Source organism: Ovis aries, chromosome 9 (genome assembly GCF_016772045.2).
Source record: "Ovis aries strain OAR_USU_Benz2616 breed Rambouillet chromosome 9, ARS-UI_Ramb_v3.0, whole genome shotgun sequence".
NCBI classification, from domain to species: Eukaryota; Metazoa; Chordata; class Mammalia; order Artiodactyla; family Bovidae; genus Ovis; species Ovis aries.
In genome coordinates, this window is record NC_056062.1 from 17,033,414 (window position 1) to 17,050,012 (window position 16,599).

The window sequence follows — 16,599 nt, forward strand, 5'->3', positions numbered from 1 at the left end:
ATTTTATTTGTTTGTCTTTAGTTGAAAGTACACCACAGAGGATTCTCCACCATGAAAGTCACAGGAAAACATTGGATTGTGGGAAGCAAACCAAAGGCACAGAAGTACCCTAGCACTTCTGAGACCAAGTGTGGTAGTTGAACATCAGGCTGACACTGTGTCAGCAGGGCGGGGGGTGGGGGGGTGGGTGGGGGTGGGCATTTGCTTTCTCTGCCTGCCCCCACCCTGGCTGCACACTGCTTTCCCTCAGGGCTCTGTCCTCCACTCCCTCTTCACTTCTCCAGGAGGGTCTCCTGCCCCAGTGTCTCCTCTGAGCTAGACTCAGATGTCTTTGACTTCTCCACCTGGGTATCTTCCAGGTGACTCAGACTCACTCACTGTGTCCTGCTTATCACCCTCACCCGACTCAGTGACTGGCTCCCAGATGTTCAAACTGGAAGTCTGGTACCATCGAGTCTGCAGCTGGACCGCTTGAAAATGTTAGCGTTAGTTGCTCAGTGTGTCTGACTCTTTGCAACCCCATGGACAGTACTATGTCAGGCTCCTCTGTCCATGGGATTCTCCAGGCAAGAATACTGGAGTGAGTTGCCATGCCCTCCTCCACAGGATCTTCCTGACCCAGGGATCAAACCCTGGTCTCCTGCATTGCAGGCAGATTCTTTACCTTCTGAGCCACCAGGAACGCACAAGGACCACTTGACCTCCTTACTGTCTTAGGAAAGATTATCAGCATCTCTTTTTGGATTTTGCACCGACCTCCTTGTTGGTCCCTCTCCTCCATCCATCCTTCTCAACAGGGTTTTTGAAATTGTATTAATATAGGTCACTCCCTTGCATGAGGACATCCACTGCTTCCAAGGGCAAAGTCTGACCCCCTTTTACTAGGTTACTGCCCAAGTCCTTTGACTGCCTTTATTAACATGGATTCTTGCCCTCTGGTCCAGCCTGAATTTTCACCATTGCTTTTACTTCCTCATCTAAATACTTTACTTATTGCTCATAAGTGATCCTGGAAGGGAGGCGGGCTATTCCTGGTGAAGACAACCCTTGTCTCCCTGCCTGCTCTCTACCCATCTTTCCTGACTTGGCTCAGGTGTTAGCTCCTCCAGGAAGCCTTCCCTGACTCTCAGGCCTAAGTCAAGTGCTATCAGAGCACTGACCCTACAGAAATGGAAGCATCTACTCACTTATCTGTGTCTATTAGGTCTGAAGCTTCTTGGACAGAGTGTCCTGTTCTGTGTGCCTGGCACTTAGTAAGTGCCTGACCTGCCTTCAGGGCATGATTGAATTGGGGAATAATTAGACATTAAAGGCCTGGGACCCCTATGCAGTTAACACTGGCCTGTGATGTAGGTGTTGTTATACGTGAATGGGCTAAGGTCCGGAGAGGTTAAGTGACTTCCCTGGTTTGCACAGCGAGTCACAGGCAGAACTGGACTCTGAACACAGGGTTCTAAACAGAAGCTCTGTCATTGTGCCAGCTGCTGCAGAAGAGTCAACGCCCCTGAAGGTGCTCGGTCTGTGTTTGGTGACTGAGGAGGACTTGTTGCAGGTCTTGAATCAAGGAGGCAGGCTCCCCAGCACTCCCCAGGCAGCTGGCCTCTTGGGCTTCCATAGAGACAGAAGCCAGCCAGCTCCCTCTGCCCCCTGCACCTGTAAGTGCGGTCTTCATCAGACAGCACAGCAGAGGCTCAAAAGGACCCGGCTCAGTGGCCTGGACACAGCCACGCCAGGCTTTTCTGTCTCCACCAGATTCCTGCCCAGAGCTTCATCCGTCACCCCAGCAACACATCGCGGTGCCTCACTCCACGCAGTCTCCACCCTCCGTGGGCAGCGGCCAGACCCTCTGCAGCAGGCAGAGCTCGCACTTTGCCCAGGCTGCCTTGCAATGTGCCAGATCTCATTTTCTCCCTCTAAATTGCCTTCTGCTCAGTGTCTTTTCTCCCCCACCTCTGAGTCCCTGAATAGGGAAGGTTGGTTACTATGGCAATGGGCTGGCTCGTGGAAGGAACTCAGCTCAGTAAATTAATTGCTGGACTTAGGGAGACTAATGGCACAGCCCTGCCTCCCAGGGACAGGGTGTGGCCTGCGTCATGCCCACTTGGCAGCCAAGTCCTAGACAGAGCTGATGAGAGAAGTAGGATCGTGGTACCCATGCTTGCTGGTGGGGAAGCAAGGTACACAGATCTCACCAGGTACAGTGGCTGTGTCCCTGGTCTGTGCTGGTATCTCTGCGACATGCTTCGTAGAAACTACTTCATGGAACCCTCACAGCATCCCCTATGGAATAGGGGTGATCCCCTCTTATGATGGAGATGGGATGCTCATTTAGTGGCTCCTGCAGTGGAAACAGTGTCAGACTTTATTTTTTTTGGCTCCAAAATCACTGCAGATGGTGACTGCAGCCATGAAATTAAAAGATGCTTACTCCTTGGAAGAAAATTTATGACCAACCTAGATAGCATATTCAAAAGCAGAGACATTACGTTGCTGACTAAGGTCCGTCTAGTCAAGGCTATGGTTTTTCCAGTAGTCATGTATGGATGTGAGAGTTGGACTGTGAAGAAGGCTGAGTGCCAAAGAATGCTTTTGAACTGTGGTGTTGGAGAAGACTCTTGAGAGTCCCTTGGACTGCAAGGAGATCCAACCAGTCCATTCTGAAGGAGATCAGCCCTGGGATTTCTTTGGAAGGAATGATGCTGAAGCTGAAACTCCAGTACTTTGCCCACCTCATGCGAAGAGTTGACTCATTGGAAAAGACTTTGATGCTGGGAGGGATTGGGGGCAGGAGGAGAAGGGGACGACAGAGGATGAGATGGCTGGATGGCATCACTGACTCGATGGACACGAGTCTGAGTGAACTCCGGGAGTTGGTGATGGACAGGGAGGCCTGGGGTGCTGCGATTCATGGGGTTGCAAAGAGTCGGACGTGACTGAGCGACTGAACTGAACTGAGCATAAAGGTGCCTTACTTAGCCTGACTCCTCAGTGGGCATTTTTCTATGAAAACTCCATTCATTCTCTTCCCTACAACATCTTCCAGAAGACAGAGATAGGAACATTTCCTATCTCATTCTGTGATGCCAACATGATCCTAATCCCAAATAAAGGCATTCGAGAAGAGAAAATGGCACACCAATATCTCTCGTGAGACTCGATGCAAAAACTCTCAACAAAATATTAGCAAATAAATATGACAGTGAATAAAGGGAATTCTAGGTCATGGCCAAACAGAGTGTATCCCAGGCATGCAAGGCTGGTTCAGTGTTTGGAAATCACTTAATGGAATCCATCACACCAACAAGCAGAGAAGACCCTTCTCTGTCCTCTGGAGGATGCACGACTTGGTTTTGGCTATATCCATATTGTCTCTGTGCTTAAGAAAGAAGTGTTGCTCCAGCCAGATTCCAACCTCCTGAGAAGCCCTGTTATGCTTGATTATACCCATGCACCTGTGATTGCCTGGGACTGAATCCTGGCTACTGGATGTGTGTCAGGGGCAGATTCCTGAGCCCTTTGTGCCTCAGTTGCTTAATCTGTAAAATGGGTCTCATGACACCTGGCTTCCAGATTAAATGAGTTATGTATCAAGTCCTGCGGATGACTCTGGGCGCTTAGTGAGCATGTGATGTATGTTAAAAAGGTGAGTGCTGGAGAGTGTGCACTTTGGTCATTCAGGCCTGACGGCAGGTCCAGCTCCGACTTTACTGGTCTGGGTGCCTAGCAGAATTGTCTGTGCTCCCTGATCCCAGGTTCATCTTCAGGAGGGCAGGGCTCGCAGTACTGCCTTGCAGAGAAGATGTTGCTAAAAGTGGTCTGGTTAGCAGCACACAGGTTTCCCCAGCCATTTCTTTAGAGGACCAGACAGCAAGATTGAATTTTCAACTCAACACATATTCACTGGGACAGAGGTCAGCACAGACGGGCCCTGGGGGAGCTTGCTGTGATGCTGCCGCTGCTAAGTTGCTTCAGTCGTGTCCGACTCTGTGTGACCCCACAGACGACAGCCCACCAGGCTCCCCCATCCCTGGGATTCTCCAGGCAAGAACGCTGGAGTGGGTTGCCATTTCCTTCTCCAATGCATGAAAGTGAAAAGTGAAAGTGAGGTCGCTCAGTTGTGCCCGACTCTTAGTGATCCCATGGACTAAGCCTACCGGGCTCCTCCGTCCATGGGATTTTCCCATGGAAAGCGTACTGGAGTGGGCTGCCATTGCCTAAGGAGTAGTTATTTCTGAGTCCCGTGGACTTGCTTTCACATGCAGCTCTACCCTTCACCACCTGGGTGTGCTGGGGGCATCTCCTTGCTTGTCAGCCTTGGCTTGCTGGCCTGTGAATGGGAGATGCAGGTGTCCACACCATGGGGCTGTTCTAGAGCTGGGACCTATGACATATACAGCGTGGAGGCTCTCCAGTGACGCCGGGTTTTACCCACGTTCAGTGACCCTTGGGCTTCCCAGGTGGAGCTAGTGGTAAAGAACCCACCTGCCAATGCAGGTAGACGTAAGAGACGTTCAGTCCCTGGGTCGGGAAGATCCCCTGGAGGAGGGGATGGCAACCCACTCCGGTATTCTTTCCTGGAGGATCCCATGGACAGAAGAGCCTGGTGGGCTGCAGTCCACGGGGTCACAGAGAGTCGGCTGAGTGATGTAGCATGCATACGTGCACAGGATGGTGATGGGCTGAAGAAGCAGGTTGGTTGGAGTCCCTGCCCTGGCTTCTGTTACTGACATGGCCTTAAGGTTGTGCTAAAGCTTTACTTGCAGGTTTCTTTTTCTTTTTTTTAAAGATTTGTTTATTTTTGCTTTCACTGAGTCTTTGTCACTGTGCGCCAGCTTTCTCTCGTTGCAGTGAGTGGGGGCTACTCTCTAGGTGCGGTGGGCGGGCTTCTCGTTGCAGTGGCTTCTCTTGTTGCAGAGCGCACACTCCGGGTGCACGGGCTCAGCAGCTGTGGCTCTAGGGTGCTGGCTCAGTAGCTGGTCGCATGGGTTCAGTTGCCGTGTAGCATGTGGGATCTTCCCGAAGCAGGGATCGAAGCCGTGTCCCCTGCATTGGCAGGTGGATTCTTAACTGCTGGGCCACCTGGGAAGCCCTCACTTGCAGTTTTCTTATTTAATCCCCTTGCAGCAACCGTGTAAGGTGGTTTTTGTTTGTATCTTACTCCTCAGTGAAGATGCTAAGGCGCAGAAAGGTTAGGTCCCTCTCTGAGATTGCAGAGTTGCTGGCTGATAGGGTTTGCACCACCAGGCACTCTGGGTGGAGGCTCCGCCCTCCTGACCTCCTGGCGATGTCTGCCCCCATCGAGGGAAGCTGCTTTTCTCTTAGTGGCGCTGGTGGGTGATGGAGCTGTGAGCGGGCTAAGCGTGCTGACCTGCGGCCTGGGATGTGGGGTCAGGCGGTCCTCAGCCCAGGTGTGGGGATGCTCGTGGGTTGTTACAGAATCTGCTGCCTGTTTCACAGTCAGGCCAACCAGTCCACCCTCACTAGAGAGAACCACTCCTGAGATCTCTTCTTCTTGTAAGGACACTAATTTATCGTGGTGAACACAACCTCATGACCTCATCTAAACCTAAGTATCTTCCAAAAGGGGCTTCCCAGGTGGCTCAGACCGTAAAAAATCTGCCTACAGTGAAGGAGACCTGGGTTTGATCCCTGGGTTGGGAAGATCCCCTGGAGGAGGGCATGGCAATCCACTCCAGTGTTCTTGCCTGAAGAATTCCATGGACAAGAGTCAGACATAATTGAGCAACTACTACACATGCATACTTTCCAACGACCCCACTTCCAAACACCATCACACTTGGGATTGAGATTTCAACATGTGAGTTTGGGGGGACATGATTTACTCCAGAGGAAAGGGCCTGGACAAACATTTGTAGATGGTAGGTGAAGAGAAAGGGAGGGTGGGAAGTTGCCAGGAGGGACCACTCAGTACTCCCCAGGATCCACTGGGCCCTCCATTCCCCTAAATTGTCATCTGAATTCAGTGTCCTGTGGATGCTGTGACCAATATTGAACAATTTAAGCAATGCAGATTTATTATCTTAAAGTGCTCAAGATCAGAATTCCGAAATGGGTCTCACTGGGCTAAAGCCAAGGGGTTGGCAGGGCTGTCCCCTTCAAAGTCCAGAGGGGAGAATTCATTCCTTACCTCTTCCAGCTTCCAGAGGTCACTTGCATTCCTTGACTCGCGGACCCTTCCTCTGTCTTCAGAGCCAAGAATGGCTGAGCAAGTCTTTCTCAGGTTGCCATCTCTGTGTTCTGAGCCAAATTCTTCCTTTTGTAAGGACCCTTGTGAATACATAGAGCCCACCCAGATACTCCAAGTTATCTCCATATTTTAAGGTCAGGTGATTAGCTATGTATTTGTTTTTAGCATTAACTTATTCTTTGTTTTTTTCTCATTTCCTCATGTATTTATCGGCTGTGCCGGGTCTTCGCTGCGGTGTGTAGGCTCCTCCAGCTGCAGCGCACAGGCTCTCTAGCTCTGTGTGTGGGCTCAGCAGTTGTGGCACACGGGTTTAGTTGCCCTGTGGCATGTGGAATCTTCATTCCCCAACCAGGGATTGAATCCATGGCCCCAGCGTTGGAAGACAAATTCTTAACCACTGGCCCACCAGGGAAGTCATGATTTGCAATGTTAATTCCACCTGTAACTGTCATTCTTCCTTGCTATGTAGCGTAACATATTCACAGATATAAGGATATGGACATCGTTTATGAGGTTTATTGTAATAAAAAGTATATGACATAACATTTACCATTTTAAGTATGTGACTCAGTAGCATCAGGTTCATTCAGATATTGTATAAACATCAGCACTATTTCAGGAACATTTTCATCACCCCAGACAGAAATCCTGTAACCATAAAGCAGTAACAGAAGATGTCTTACTGTGTACCTAGGCCTTTCTTTAATTCCGTTCAGCAGTGACTTGTGGTTTTCAGTGTACAAGTCTTGTACCTCCTTAGTTCAGTTTATTCTTAAGTATTTTATGCTATTTTTTGATGCTGTTGTAAATAAAATTCTTTTCCTTAATTTCTCTATGGATTGTTCATTGCTCCTGGACAGAAATGCAGCAGATTTTTGAATGTTGTTGTTTTTTTTATTCTGCAACTTTGCTGAATTTGTTTAATGGTTCTAACAGCTTTTTGTGAGTTTTTAGCGTTTCTTACACATGGTAAACTATCATCTCACCTTCTCCTGAAATGGTCATAGGACAGTCACCCTCCTGTTCCTGAGCCCCCATAAACACCCCCCCTTACCACTATCAGTGTCATTGAGCCTACCTTGCCCTGGCCTATGTCTTACCTGTCTCCCAGGTGTCAGTGAGTATGGATTTGGTGACATTCATCTGCCTGCCCTCAGAACCTGTCACATGAGGGCCACTGGCAAATATTTGGGAATGAATAAATGAATGGTAACATCTATAAGCAGTTTCCTTTTCCTGGATCTTGGCATTCACAATGACAAACGGTTTTTGAAATGGCCATCCACATGAAAATAAAATACACAAAATGGGAAATCATTTAGCTAATAAACCTCAATGGATCAAAGAAATGCGTTGAAAGCAAGAAGGGATGTTGAGTTAGCCAAGATCAAAGGAATGGTGCCACTCTGTGCGGCCAGGTACGCAGTGAGAGGGGCACCCACACACACACTCCGACACTGCTGGGGGCAGCGAAAACAGCGCAGCCTTTTTGCGAAGCAGTTTGACAGTTCTTATCAGGGCCCTTTCAAAACCCATAGGACGGACGCCCCAAGTGTTTTCCTACAAATCTGTTGTAAGAAAATAACTGAGTATGGGCAAAGAGGTATCCTCTTGTGACATGCTAAACAAATTAAGCAGCCTATTAATGTCTAAAAGTAGAAAATACGATCAGAATAATGACGTTAGTGTCACAGGTCATAGCCTTAGGGAGCAGATAACAGGAGGCCTGCAGGTTCTTAATTAATTCACATCTGCTAATGGATGGATGGGGACTGGAGAGATGGATGAATCAGGGATCAGGAGGTAACACTGAGCTTTGCTCTTAGAAAGTCACACCTTTGGCTGTGTGAAAAGGTGAGTCTCAGCAGTGAAGAGGGTTGGGAGGCTGGGTCTGGGGAATTCCTCCCCTGAGGGGGTCCAGAGGTTACTTCTGCAGCTTCTTAGTTCAAGGGCCCTCCTGTAAAGGTGTTCTTCCTCCACACAGGACACGTTCCAGTAGACCCTCACGGCGTCTCTTCCTGGCCAAGAAATGCTGGTTCCCAAGCACGAGAGAGCCATGGGCCGCCTGCAAGGGAGCGTCGTGGCTTGCCTCCTGTGGATGCTGCTGCTTTGGAGTGGGGACCGCGGCTGTCAGGCCCAGAGGGCAGGTAGGGCCGTAGGCGGAATACAGAGCAGTGGGTGTGTGTCCATGCGTGTGTGGGTGTGGGCTGGGGGTGAGCTAGTGCCGGTGTGTGTGAGAGTGTAGGTTATCCCAGGTGTGGTGTCCACTGTCCCCCAACCAGCATGAGTCATAATCAGCCATGCCACTGGGGTGTGTGCACGTGTGTGAGAGTGAACACAGGTCTGTGGTCGATCATACAACGTGTTGAGGCTGTGTCTTTGTTGACCGCATACATGGTGTGGGGTAGCAGTGGGGTTAGTGTCCTGCTGCCTTGTCCGGTTCTTGAGAGGACCTTGGGCCACAGCCCGAGGGGCACTGAGTGCTCTGGAGTCCAGCCTAAAGGGGTGGCCGGGACAGTGAGCGGCCAGGAAGTGGGGAAGTTATGGGAGCAGAGACAGCCCGGGTGGGAGGGGTGAGAAGTGATGGGATGGCTTGTCTACCCATCTGAGGGCTTCCTGGGAGGAGTCATGGTCCGTGGGGGACCTGGGGAAGGAGTCAGGGACGGGAGTGGCTTGGGCTATCACGGCACCCAGCCCCAAGCCTGCATGCTGGGTCTGCGGTACACAGCTGGAGCTGGTTTCAGGGAGAGACCTGCTGCTGGATGGCTGGGTGTGAAACGCCGCCCCATTTTACAGATAAGGAACTGAGGCAACAGAGGCACAGTACTGGATAAAAACTATGTAAATCGCAAGGATTTACTGTGCAGCCCAGGGGACTATATTCAGTATCTTGTAGTGACTTATAATGGGAAAGAATTTTTAAAAAGACTATAGATCAATACATAAATATGCATAAGCAGATCACTTTGCTCTAAGCCCTGAAATTAACACAATATTGTAAATCAACTATACTTTGATTTTTTAAAATGTTGAAAAAAAAAGAGAGCACCCGCTTACCCCAGCCCCGCCTCCACGCCTCACCCCCTGTGAGGTTGAAGGAATGGGCAGGGCTGAGCTAGAGTCAGCCTGTTTATCTGGGCCCTCCAAAGAAGAGGAAAAACAAACAACAACCCCCGCAGGCTTGCATTTCTCCATCACTTTACAAAGGTCTATTCTGCTTATGACTCACAAAGCAGGGGTAGCTAGATAGACAGTGATGAGTGTGGACATCCTATTTTCCGTGTGGGGAACACGGGCCTTCCGAGGAGATTTCTGTGACCCCCAGGACAGCTGCAAGTGCCCAGTTGGCACAAGGATTATCAAATTCAAAAGCGGGAAGGCCAGAGGACCTTCTGTCTCCGCCCTCATTTCATGGAGTGGAAAGCAGTTTGCGGGGTCACAGGGCCCCTGCGAGTGGCAGGACCGAGGCCAGAAACCAGGGCCCCTCCCGCCTCATTGCCCTTCATTCTCACCTGTGCCCACAACCTCACCTGTGCCCTGGCCTCCAGAGAAAGTGGCCCCGTGGTGAGGCCTCCTGCATGAATGAACCTTCTGCCGCCTACAACCACATCACCTCAAGGGTTAGAGCCGTGGGCAGCAATCACCCTGATCAGGCTGGGACATCACAGTCCCAAAGGCAAAAGGATGACCTTTGTGTCCAGGGCAAAAACTCCCTAGGAGTTTTCTCTGAGTCCACACATCTGGGCAAACACACTTCGAAAGCTCTGATCCTGTTAGGGGATCCGTTCTGCAAAGGCAGGGGTTCACCTCGGCTTCTCAGCCGATTGGACTTGGATTTTAAAAAACTAGAGGGGAAGGTAGACGTGGAAAATTCAAGGGGAGCACTGGAGCAGGGTGGGATGAGGACATGTACAAATGTGTATAAATATACCAGCTTTATTATTTTTGTTTTTTGAACTTAATGCATTGTGTATAAACACAAGATCAGGACTACACAGAACTTCACGCATGGCTCTGCTTGCCAGAACGAAGCAAGGGTACTTTTTGTAGCTTCTCGCCTCAGTACACAGTTGTATACATGCACACACACACAGACACACACACATGTGCTTTTCATACCTAATGATAGATGAGTAAAAAATGTATCCACATTGGTAAATACGGCAATGATAGAGTGGAAGGTGTATCCACATTGGTAAATACGGCCATCACCGTGGTGGCTGCCTGGCATTCCACTGAATGATGCTGGCGGAATATTATTTAAATGGTCCTTATGCATACCCATAAAGGCAGGCTCCGGGATTTTGCTTGGCAGTGCTGCCATGAACTTCCTTACAGCTTTACTTTTGCCCTTTCTATTTATCTGCTGGTTTTCTTTAAGTAAATCACTGATTCTGGAATTGGCAGATTCAAAGATACAAGGCTTTTAGGAGTCTGACAAGTGGGGGTGACAAACCCCAGACTCACTCCTTGAGCCCATAAGGCATTCTCCTTACATCCTCACTGGCCACCACAGTCAATATTTTTTACTTTTGCCAACTGGACGTTTTAACACAGTGAGATCTCTCTTTGGTTAAGAAAAAAAATTATTTTCACTGGTCAACTCTCTGTGCCAGGTGCTTCCAGAAGCCTGATCCACTGCTCCAGATGTCATGGCCAAGACTCAGATTCTGGAAAAATCGAGGCAAGGGCATTTTGATGATTCCCCTGTCTACTTGTGCAGCACTTTGAAGTTTAGAAAACACTTTTCTTCCTATTATCTAACTGTAAAATGGGGACCAGCAAGCTCTCTGCACAGGGTTGCCCTGTGGATCAGAAATAAATTATAGTGCCGCATTTTATTTAATCAAAAGTGTCATATAGCTTATATAAAGTTTATATTTGTAAAAATATGAGCATATTTTTATAAAGCACTGTAGACGTTCTAAAATATATGAATGCAATCCATTTTATATGATTTCTAATAGTGAGACACTGTGAACTGTTTAACTATCTGACAGGAGAGGACTAGCTAAATAAATTATGTTCATCCCTGCAGCGGAATCTCTGCAGCCATGGAAACCAGCATTATCACACTGGAAATGGGCTCCTAGCGTATCACTGGATGCTGGGAACCAGCTTATATATCAGTGCCATGGGTACAGGCCCACTTCTGCCAACAGCATAAATAAATACACCCTGGGTTAGCAGCAGTTATCTCTGCCCAGATGGAAATATGAGCCTTTGAAGATTTTTTGGATTGCCTTTTGCAGGTTTGAAAGACAATGAAGTCACTTTTGAACCAACATGGTAGGAGGAGTTAAAGAAACTGACAACAGTAGTCAGTATTGTTACATGACTGTTACGCACTTTCATGAATATATCTGTAACCTATACATAATCATATATACTTATATACAGTACATAATATATAATATACATAATTATGTTATTCACTATATAAATACATATAAACTATATATATAATTATCTATAGTCTATAATATATAATTATATGTTATTCACTATATATATATGTGAGTGTACATATTAACTATATACGTAGTCGGGTGAACTTCAGAGCAATCCTGGAGAGACTCCCCATCACATGGCCTTTAGGGAACCAAGGATGGGGCTCTAAGGCGGCAGCCCAGCCCCCCTCCACCCCGCGGAGCAGTTGGGGCCTGGAGACAGGCTTTGGGGGACCCGGGCGATCACGCCTCCAGCCCCCAGCAATGACCCTGCCTTTCCCGTTGCCCCTGTAGGTTGCAAAACCGTGCACTACGACCTGGTGTTCGTGCTGGACTCCTCCTCGAGCGTGGGCAAGGAGAACTTCGAGAAGGTCCGGCAGTGGGTGGCCAACCTGGTGGACACGTTCGAGGTGGGCCCGGAGCGCACGCGGGTGGGCGTGGTGCGCTACAGCGACCGCCCGGCCACGGCCTTCGAGCTGGGCCGCTTCGGCTCGCGGGCCGCGGTGCGCGCGGCGGCGCGGCAGCTGGCCTACCACGGCGGCCACACGCACACGGGCGACGCGCTGCGCTTCATCACACGCCACAGCTTCGCCCCGCGCGCCGGCGGCCGCCCTGGGGACCGCGCCTTCAAGCAGGTGGCCATCCTGCTGACCGACGGCCGCAGCCAGGACCTGGTGCTGCCCGCAGCCACGGCCGCGCGCCGCGCTGGCATCCGCATCTTTGCTGTGGGCGTGGGCGAGGCGCTGCGCGAGGAGCTGGAGGAGATCGCCTCCGAGCCCACGGCGGCGCACGTCTTCCACGTGTCCGACTTCGACGCCATCGACAAGATCCGGGGCAAGCTGCGGCGCCGCCTGTGCGAGAGTGAGTGGGGGCCGTGCCCGGGGTGGGCGGGGAGGGGGGCAAACCCAGCTTCCAGGCAGAGGCGGGCCTGAGGACACCCGGCGGCTGCTCTGGTGCTCAGGAACCTGGAAACCCACCCGCACCCACCCCCAGCGTGCACACCCACCCCCAGGGTCCCCTGGGCCCTGTGCCTTGGGCCCTGAGTCCAGGGAAGGAAAATTCAGGAGGGCTGGGTCCTAAACCCCGTCCAGCCTCAGAGTCTGGCTATATGTCTCTGGTTGCAGCTCCATATCTGCCATGGGGACCACGCACTGGCTTCTCAGGGCCTTTGAGTCAGAGCAGGTGCTTGCAGAGGCCTCACCCAAGCACCTGCTCACAGAGGTGAGAGATGTCGGCTCCTGCCCCTCTCCTGAGGTGTCTCAGTGAAAGATCATGGAAGAATGGGGCACAGACCGCCTTTAGGAACTGTCCCCGACAAGCCCGAGGCAGCCACTTCAAGATGATGGCCGCTGCTGGTCCCAGAGGCCAGGGGCTCTTGACCTGTTGCTCTCTGAGTTCACCGAGGCCTCCGAGTTATTTGTCTGGAATCTTGACTATGGCTGGGGCTAGGGGGATGAGAGAGGGAAGAGTATGTGGGTGGAGTCGGGGGACAACTGGGCAGAGAGCCAGGAGCCCCTAGCGCTCTGACCTGGGCAGCTGACCTCGAGATTCTAGTGGGGTCATCCTGAGGCCAGCCCCCTCTCCAGGACAGGAGGGGCTGTAGTGGGTTTCTCCTGCGCCAGCCTTTCCCCAGCTCCAGCCTGTGCCTGCTTCACTGGGGTGACATTCCTTCCTTGCTGGTAACTTCCCCCTCCTGGGCCCAGGTGGGGGCAGGGAGCGGTGTCAGCCTCTGTCTTACTGACTTCTCTGGGGGACTGAGCCCTGGTCAGGGAGCCCCGAGGGTCCCACCTAGACAGGGGCAGCAGGCTGGGTCAGTGGAGGAGGGACTGACAGTGGGGACAGCTGGCCGGAGCTGCAGGGACCTGGTCTCAGGGATGGGCCACCCTTGCAGCTAAGGCTTGTCAGAGACTTGATGCTTCTCTCCGTTTTTTTTTAGCACTCTGTGGCTTTTCCTCTGTGTTGACTTTCTTAATCTCTACTTATTTATTCACAGATACTTAATGAGAATCTGTTTTTTGTGCAGCCTTGTGCTGATTTCTGGGCCTATAGAAAAAGATAAGACACAGCCCTTGCCCTGAGGCTTTCCTCATCTGTTGTTCAGTCTCTAAGTTGTGTCGACTCCCTGCCACCCCATGGACTGCAGCACGCCAGGATCCCCTGTCCATCATCTCCTGGCGTTTGCTCAAGCCCATGTCCATTGAGTCAGTGATGCCATCCAGCCGTCTCATCCTGTCATACTCTTCTGCTGCCTTCAGTCTTTCTCAGCATCAGGGTCTTTTCTAATGAGTTGACTCTTCACATCAGGTGGCCAAAGTATTGGCGCTTCAGCATCAGTCCTTCCAAGGAATATTTAGAATTGATTTCCTTTAGGATGGACTGGTTGGATCTCCTTGCTGCCCAAGGCATTCTCAAGAGTCTTCTCTAGCACTACAGTTTGAAAGCATCAATTCTTTGGCGCTCAGCCTCCTTTATGGTCCACACATGACTACTGGGAAAACCATAGCTTTGACTAGACGGACCTTTGTTAGCAAAGTAATGTCTTTGCTTTTTAATATGCTGTCTAGGTTTGTCAGTCATGTCTGCAGTCACCATCTGCAGTGATTTTGGAGCCCAAGAAAATGAAATCTGTTCCTCACCTAGATATTGGGAAAGATACCAAAAAAAGGAATATGGTAGGTGAGGTCCTGCTGTGGTTTTGGTGGATGGTGACCTTGAGAATGAGGGAGAGCTTTCTGGAGGAGGTGGCACTTAGTTTAGAAGAAAGAGCACAAGCTTCAGGATGAGGTGGCAATGTTTAGTCAATGCACTATAATGATTGGAGGAAAGGAGCAGAGTGGGGGCTGGTGGCTTTGTGTGATTGTCAAGGCCTGGATAAAGGGGGCCCTTGTGGGCATGGCAAGGCATTGAGGGTTCTGGGCAGGACGTGACATGGTCAGATCTTCGTGGAGAAAGGCATACTGGCCAGTGAGCGAGCCCCCTCACAAGACAGCTGGGCAACTTCAGAGAATGATGTTGGAGGTGGATGCCCAAGCCCGTTTTACAGATGAGGAAAGGGATGCCCAGAGGGTTATGGGACACTCACCTGATCCATAGGGTGCAGTTCACTGGCTGTGGACTTCCATAGTGACTTCATTTGACCTTCGTTACAGCCTCCTAAGATACAGATGCGCCCCTTCTTGCTGAATGCTGAGATCCAAGGGGGCACAGCTGCAAGGCCTGCGGGGCCCTCAGCAGCAGTCCAGAGAGGTGATGGCACCATGTGGGGAAGAGGAGGAAGGGAGGATGAACTGCTTCGGCAAGGCCAGGTGGAGACTTGATCTAGGTGCATATGGGCAGAAATACCGGCTGACAAGAGGCGGGCGCTAGGACCAGGTCCAGCCAAGGGGCAGTCATCCAGCCTGGTGGCTCAGGGTCTGTGAGCACCCAGCTGACCCGCGCCCCCCCCCCAACCCCCCGCAGCATTTCTTCATCCTGGCCGCCTGGGTTCAAAGTGGTTCTTCGTCTTGGCAGAGAAGAATCTAGATTTTGAAGAGGTTCCCCCTCCCAGGGGATGGTTTTGGGAATGGTTTGGACAACCCTGAAGAGGTCAGGTCACTGGATCGTGTTGCCCAGTTAATAAAATGGCAGTGTGGGCACAGAATCTGGGCTGTCAGCCTGTGCCCCTAGAGCACAGATTTCACCACCCCTGACCCTGGGTCTGACAGGGACAATGATCACAGGTAACAGCAAACCCTGCTCTAACTTGCTTAAGCCTTGAGACATATGGACATCACCCAGGATGCAAAGGCCAGTGGTCAGGCAGCCCTGAGCAGAGACCAGGCCCTCTACTCTCCTGTTGCTCTGCTCGCTGTCAGCGTTAATTCTGTTCTTGGCAGATTTGTGTGTCAGGGTCCAGCAGTGACCAGCGTGGATGGAAGAGATGCTGATGAGGTTCTGTTTGGAGAAGACAGCCATTGGGGAGGGAGAGGGAGGCACCGGGAGCCAGCGGTGGGAGCAGGGATGGCAGGGAGCCGGGGCCCCTGGGTTCGGAGGGCCTGACCATCACGAGCTCTGGTCTCCTCGTCTTGGGGAGAATCACAGCTGCCCCTCGGCCGCGACCCAGAGGGAGCAGGAAAGGAGTCCCTGCCTCACTCCCTGCCCGCCTGGCTGGCTGACCTCATCCCATAGCAGCCAGCAAAGGGGCTGGGTGACATGGGCCTGAGCAGGACAGAGAAAGAGCAGGTGTGGGTTGGACCCAGGAGAGGAGAGGGTGACCCCACAGGCCTGGACTCGTCTAGCTGGACATCTATAGGCTCTGTGACTGTCCCCAGCCAATCACCGTAACCTTGGAGTGAAAGCAGGCTGACTCTCTGGGCCTGAACCATAGGACCCTGTTTGACATTGTTGAGTGGAGTCAGTTACCACCTCTCCTCCCCCAGGGAAAGGGGTTTGACCCCGGCAGGAACACCAGGGAACCAGACCCAAGGGGAAAGGATACAGGTCCAGCCTGCTAGCACGTCGCACGTCTGCTGTGGAAATGTCAGGAGAAAGTCAGGACTCTCCCTCGCAGGCTTCTCCACATGCCTGAATGGAGGGAAGAGTCGAGTTATTCTTAGTCATCTGAAGGGAATGCAGTTTGTAAATACAGCTGGAGGCTGAGAGGGTCTGCTCTATTCTGGAGACTCAGGAAGCAAAATCTCTTCACAATTGCTTCAATCAGAAACAAAGCAAAACAAAACAGAATCGCGAACAGTAACATTGTGGAAAGCACGTGGTGGGTGAGATCAAGGAGCCCCACAGCATCCAAACAGCCAGGAGCCCCTTGGCACGGGGAGGGTCCCTGCGGATGATTCACGGTCTGGATCTGGGCTGTTCCCGCAGGGGCTTCTCACCGATGACCTAGGAGATCTGAGAGTAAGGATATGGGTTTCCAGTGTTGTGATCATTCAGTCCATCCAATCC

At 51.3% G+C, this 16,599-nt stretch overlaps 1 protein-coding gene across 1 annotated transcript in view; it reads left to right on the forward strand.

The window, feature by feature from the left end:
• The window catches only part of COL22A1 (collagen type XXII alpha 1 chain), a 229,402-nt gene that overhangs the window by 14,602 nt on the left and 198,201 nt on the right, over window positions 1–16,599 (forward strand). Inside the window, exons 2-3 of the mRNA XM_027972868.3 lie at window positions 8,193–8,355; window positions 11,953–12,519. Of these exons, the coding sequence (XP_027828669.2) occupies window positions 8,238–8,355; window positions 11,953–12,519 (685 nt within the window). The 5' untranslated portion in view covers window positions 8,193–8,237. The remainder of the gene's footprint in view (window positions 1–8,192; window positions 8,356–11,952; window positions 12,520–16,599) is intronic.